The following is a 6,313-nucleotide window of genomic DNA, read 5'->3' as shown; positions in this document are numbered from 1 at the left end:
CTGAACGTCTTCCCACAGTGATAGGGCTTCAATCTTGTGTGAATTTTATGGTGTCAATTAAAGTTTGATAACTGATGGAAACTCTTTAAACATTCACTGCATTGATCCGATTTCTCTTTGTTTTGAGTCCGCTGGTGGATTTTCAAGGAACGAATAGCTGAAACTATTCCCACACTCAGAACAGTGATAAGGTTTCTCTCCTGTGTGAATGCGCTGCTGTGATTGAAGATGTCCTAACTGTGCGAATCTCTTCCCACACTCTGTGCAGTGATGAGGTTTCTCTCCTGTGTGAATGCGCTGGTGTTTTTTAAGATTTTGTAACAGTGTGAAACTCCTCCCACACTTTTTCTCCTGTGTGAATGCGGTGGTGTCTTTTCAGGTCTGCTAAACGACTGAATCTCTTCCCGCACTCAGTGCAGTGATAAGGTTTCTCTCCTGTGTGAATGCGCTGGTGTGATTGAAGACTTTGTAACAATGTGAAACTCCTCCCACACTCAGTGCAGTGATAAGGTTTCTCTCCTGTGTGAATGCGCTGGTGTTTTTTAAGATTTTGTAACAATGAGAAACTTCCCCCACACTCAGTACAGTGATAAGGTTTCTCTCCTGTGTGAATGCGCTGGTGTGATTGAAGATTTCCTAACTGTGTGAAACTCCTCCCACACTCAGTGCAGTGATAAGGTTTTTCTCCTGTGTGAATGCGCTGGTGGATTTTCAGGTCTGTTAAACGACTGAAACTCCTCCCGCACTCAGTGCAGTGATAAGGTTTCTCTCCTGTGTGAACGCGCTGGTGGATTTGAAGCTGTGATAAACAACTGAAATTCTTCCCACAGTCAGCACAGGGAAATGTAGCCCCTCTTGTGAGATTTCCTTTAGCAGCTAGAGAAAAAAAAAAGAGAAGAGACAAAGGTTATTGTACAACATTCTTACACACTGGCTCTTCTGCAGAGTGAACTCTGATGAGAATACAGTCAAACCTGTTTAATATCACTCCTGTTAATTCCAGCCTCCTTTTATTATCATTTGTGACAGGCTGGCTTTAGTGATGACCTCAGACCAGAAATGAACACACAGCACTGCGAGTGAAAATAATGAATGAAAGCGCTGTTGCGCGGTTTATTATAAATAAAAAGGTTTGAAGAAAACTCAGGACACGGCACTTTAGCCAAAATAAACAGACACTAACAAACTGGGACGAATACTAAACAAACACGTACCACGTAGCAATTGCTTTTTATACTTTAATTATCTCCTCACTCTCTCCCGTTCCTTCGCCCTGAACACACAACCCTGAGTGAATGAAATGTACATCTATATATACAATTGGGCTGGGATTCAATTACCAATTAATTATTCACTTGAATCCCAGCACGTGAACTAATCTGTGAAAACCCCGTGTTTGCATATTAAAGTACTTTAAATGCATGTGAAGTGCAATCCCCGTGCTTAAATACAATTATACATTTTAAACACTCGTGCTGCACACACCCATTTATATCCCGTGCAGCCATATCTACACACCACACGCAACATACAAACACAGAAATGCACACAGGGGCGGGGCACATTGCCATATCATCACATTGAAATTTGCCATGCATAATATAATGGGTGTCAATAAGGACAAATGCTTGAGAATATCACTTTGATTATTAACACACTCCAGTTAATATCACTCACATTTACAAGTCACTGATTTCCACTCCACTTAATATCGCTTTGAGGAATAAAAGTATAAGATCAGTTTTATAAGTGCTGTATTGAAATGTTTCTTCTGGGTACACTTAGCAACCTGACTGTTTGGCATCACCCAGTGATGAGACATGTGATCCCAGCACCACTATAAAGCTGTGGGAGCAGCACAACTGCAAACAGTCTACCAGAAACAGGGAAAGGCAAAGATCTAACAGCATTTGAAAGAGGCATGATAGTGGGTGCACATCTACCAGATGCCAAGGATAGTTATGTTGCAAGCCATTGCCATAGTGGTTGGTCAGCCTCCCTCGCTTAAATTGAGGTTGAATTACCAAAAATATGAATCTTCAGCATACTTCAGTTCTTAGTAACCAGTTTCTGCAAGATTGAGTTTGCTCAATGTTGCTTGTTTTGTATAATTACCTCTAAATCCAAGTTCAAATTGAGGTGGACAATCATCACGCAGGTTGGATCCCAGCTGGTTGTTCTCCTCAAGTGTACAGACATTATTTTCAGTAGGAACTTCCTCTGCGATGGGGACACATTCCTGTTCTATGAATTCCTTTTTAATAGTAACACATTCCAGTTGAGGGACCTCTTCATCTTTAACACATGTCAGCTCTGTAACCTGCTTTAGACTTGCACACCACTCCTGGTGAAAGGACTCCTCTAGTGTATAAACTGCTTCTATCCTTGGCCCCTCCTCTGCTTCAGATTTAGGCATAGCATGGCTCTCTTTGGGATCTGTATGAAAGAAAATTGTACAAAATTATAAACTTACTTATCAGCCAGGTTCCACTACAAAGCCAGCCCCTTGTCAGAATTCCACTGAGTGATGTCATTGGGCCATTCTGGTGGAACAATCATGAGTTTTTTTTATTGTATTTATTTATTTTTAAATGGATATAGTGCACCGAGTTACAGTACCCTTTTTTTCCAGATCCTACAGGATGGATGAGCTGGGAATGAGGTTGGATCCAACATTGCTTCTGAAGTATTTATGGCAGAGGGGTGCATCAAATTAAACTGAAATATATATTTTAAATAAAAAAAATCTAATTTCACACCACCTAATTTGGGTCACAAATGGAGATTAGATAAAGGCGCATTCAGAACAGAAAATAGGAGGCACTTTTTTACACAGAGAATTGTGAGGGTCTGGAACCAACTCCCCAGTAATGTTGTTGAAGCTGACACCCTGGGATCCTTCAAGAAGCTGCTTGATGAGATTCTGGGATCAATTAGCTACTAACAACAAAACAAGCAAGATGGGCTGAATGGCCTCCTCTCGTTTGTAAACTTTCTTATGTTCTTATGTGTGTACGACGGAGACGCCATCTGAAGTATTATACAGTGTGCAGCACAATAAATGAGCTCTGTGGTTACTCTACAACAACACTGTTTTGTGTCAGTTTTGTACGATACAACAGTTTGTATCTTTGTAAATGCATATTTACTTGAGGTTTTATTTTTTTCTAAAATTGAGTGGTACATTTGGGCTGCGTCTTAAATTCGAAAGAATACGGTAGTCCTTTCTGATAGTTAGCAGAATACCCATATTTTAATAAGACTGAGACCCGGACCAAATCAAAACCTTGACAACCCGCTAATCCCACTTAACAAAACTGTATGTAATAGCGTTTTATTTATTTATTTTTTGTAAGTATCTTATTTCTGCTACTCATAAAAAGAAAACGCTATTACATACAGTTTTGTTAAGTGCGATTAGCGGGTTGTCAAAGTTTTGATTTGGTCCCAGCCTAGGTGGGTTTTTACAAACATAAACCACTATGTTCTATGAAAACTGGTGTACTATTAGAACAGTACAGCTGAGTTATTAACAGGAGTCATAAAAAAGCAATTTAAAAGTGGCTCAAGATAAATTCTAACTAAGGCCTCACCAATAAAATCGACTAAGAAGCTATGTAAAGACTCGGAATGACCAAGCAATACCGTCAACAAAACAGATCAATCTTACCTTGAAATAATCCCTGGTTCTCGTTCCTCTGAAAGTCTTGTTCATTGCAGTCGGGGTTCATGTTTCTGAGAGGTTGTTTAATGTCTGCATCTGCAGCGTTCATGCATTCCCGCACTGCTTTCAACTCGCTCTCTGATATTTCCAATCTCAGCTTCAGACTTTCATTCTCTTTCTCCTTTCCAGCCATTTCCATTCGGAATTCAGTGAATTTGCCGCCGACAACTTTTGTGATTTGGCACAAGACGGTGTCTACAGCCGCTTTCACTGCGTGCTCGATGGTAGAGGCGAGCTCGTCTTGAAAGAACGACACGGAGACGCTGACGTCCATCTTCACTGACTGTTAGCTTGAGACTCGAGTAACATTAATATATAATAATATATAAGTGATAAAGAAAGAAAACAAACTACAGAGTCCTTTGTATTTGTGCGAGGAGTAACTTTCGCGCTCCACAACATAAACAAAGCAAACGCTTCAATTTCCCTAACGAAATGATAGCGTCACTAGGAGTAGGCGTGCCCTGTTGGAACCGTCGCGTATTATTGGCTGCAGAAACCCAGCTTGCGAGACTGGTTGGCTGTCCTCCCTGTCTCAAGCAAAGGGGCGGGACCTCACACTGCTCACACTGTGCTGGATCCGAAATGGCGCCGGTTTCGACTTCATCTGCTCGGCAATGCGCGCTCTCTAAACTTGCAGTTCCGAGTCTACCACTGGCCAGCCTTGACCGCACACCACTTTACCTCAGTGTTTTAATCTAAATTATAGCTAGGTTTTACCTGCTTTCTCCCCCCCGAATGCTTTTTTCTGCATTCTGGTTAAACCCGAATAGGCGCGTATGAATAAACGCATGCGCAGATGCAACAGAGCAGAACTGGTGTCGATGACAGTAAGCTGATTTACCTATTAGAAAAATGTGGCTTCTTAGTGTGATAGATATATTTTTTTGCACACTTTTCTTCCCAGTTATTTGTTTTATGAGTGTGTGTTTAAGCCAAGAGCTTTTATATGTAACAGTCAGTCGTTTCTCTTTGTAAAACAGCACGGAGTAAAGTTGTTTAGTTTTCCTGTATGTTCTGTGTGCAATTATACTTGCAACTCCACTACAAAATAAAACTTGACTGGAACAGAGAAATGCCTCCATATACAGTATATGTGTGTGTGTGTGTGTGAGAGAGAGAGAGAGAGAGAGAGAGAGAGAGAGAGAGAGAGAGAGAGAGAGAGAGAGAGAGAGAGAGAGAGAGAGAGAGAGAGAGAGAGAAGTTTGCAATACCATGTTAAAAAAGGACCCTGTCAAATCCTCTTGATTGGACAAATACAGAAATGAAAAACGTATGCCATGGTAGATATTATTATTATTATTATTATTATTATTATTATTATTATTATTATTATTATTATTATTTATTTCTTAGCAGACGCCCTTATCCAGGGCGGCTTGCAATTGTTACAAGATATCACTTTATTTTTACATACAATTCCCCATTTATACAGTTGAGTTTTTACTAGAGCAATCTAGGTAAAGTACCTTGCTCAAGGGTACAGCAGCAGTGTCCCCCCCACCTGGGATTGAACCCACAACCCACCAGTCAAGAGTCCAGAGCCCCTAACTGCTGCCCAGTGTGATATGATTTTACATGGTTGTTGCACTACAGGAATTTATAATGAGATAAGGATATATAAAAAAAAGACACTGTATATATGTGTATATCTACATTAGGGTGATTGTTGCATTTATAAAGATTAAGTTCTCAAAAGTACTTCAGTTTGCATGGAAAAGTTAATAAACTTTACCAGCTACACTGAAAAACTATTAACATTAATATTATTGAAAAGTATTTAAATGCATTAGAAATAATTTGAAGCTTTAAACACAAATGGAAATATTTATTTAGAATAGTCAAATGCAAATAGTTCAGAAGATTACATTTAAATACAAATGCATTTACATTTGACCCCACATCTGCTTCACATTACACTGTACAGTTCATTTTAAAACACATTCATATTGGTGTACACCCGCCTAAAAAAGGTGCAATTTGTAAGAACTTGCTGCTCCGCCAGCGTTACAACACAATCGATCTGGAAGGATTTCTTTGAAAAACATTTTAGGTTGATTATGTAGTAGCCCTATGCCAACAGAAATATAAGAGTTAATTCTACTCATTAAAAAAAGTGAATTGCTATTATTAATGTATGGATAACAACCTTATTAAAAAGAAAGATTTCGCACTAGTATAGTGTCGTAGGTTTATTTATTTTTTCCGCAATCGTGCTTCACGTATGATTATGAAGAGATGTGTTTATTTCTTACCTTGAAATAAATGCAGGTTTTACTTAGAGTACTTTATGTTCTTCTTGAGTTAACAAGTTAAGATAATACATATTTTAACATCACCATGATTAACTTTTAACGCTATTTCCTACATTACAGTGTGGCAGGCTGGCTCGCAGTGATGAGGTGTGGTGACGTCACGGACCAGGAAGTAACTGAATCAAAACAATGGATGGGAGGGTGAAGCTGAATGCAACGGCACTCAGCGTGGATTTATTAACAAACAAAACAAAACAAAAGATTTAAACAAACAAAACAGAAACCAAAGGGCACGCGGGCCAAACGACTAAACAGACAAACAAGTGAGTGTCGT

The 6,313-nt window shown here is 39.4% G+C and overlaps 1 protein-coding gene across 1 annotated transcript; it reads right to left on the bottom strand.

Annotated features, from left to right (window-relative positions):
* Positions 1–209: 209 nt before the first annotated feature.
* Positions 210–2,432, bottom strand: LOC131724817 (zinc finger protein 239-like). The gene is made up of 2 exons (XM_059017642.1): positions 2,116–2,432; positions 210–876 (listed from the first exon to the last, which is right to left on the bottom strand). Exons 1-2 carry the CDS (start codon positions 2,414–2,416, stop codon positions 308–310), a joined length of 870 nt encoding a protein of 289 aa, XP_058873625.1. The 5' UTR covers positions 2,417–2,432; the 3' UTR covers positions 210–307.
* Positions 2,433–6,313: the final 3,881 nt, after the last annotated feature.

Source organism: Acipenser ruthenus, chromosome 57 (assembly GCF_902713425.1).
Source record: "Acipenser ruthenus chromosome 57, fAciRut3.2 maternal haplotype, whole genome shotgun sequence".
Lineage (NCBI taxonomy): Eukaryota > Metazoa > Chordata > Actinopteri > Acipenseriformes > Acipenseridae > Acipenser > Acipenser ruthenus.
The sequence above is the reverse complement of the archived record's forward strand: the minus strand, read 5'-3'. Positions and strand labels throughout refer to the sequence as shown.

Bases quoted from the DNA above. Each gene is read 5' to 3' on its own strand.
- LOC131724817 (XM_059017642.1), bottom strand. From the start codon at position 2,416: ATGCCTAAATCTGAAGCAGAGGAGGGGCCAAGGATAGAAGCAGTTTAT. The intron at 877-2,115 runs GTAATTATACAA...TTTTTTCTCTAG, and splicing joins ATTTGAACTTGGATTTAGAG to CTGCTAAAGGAAATCTCACA.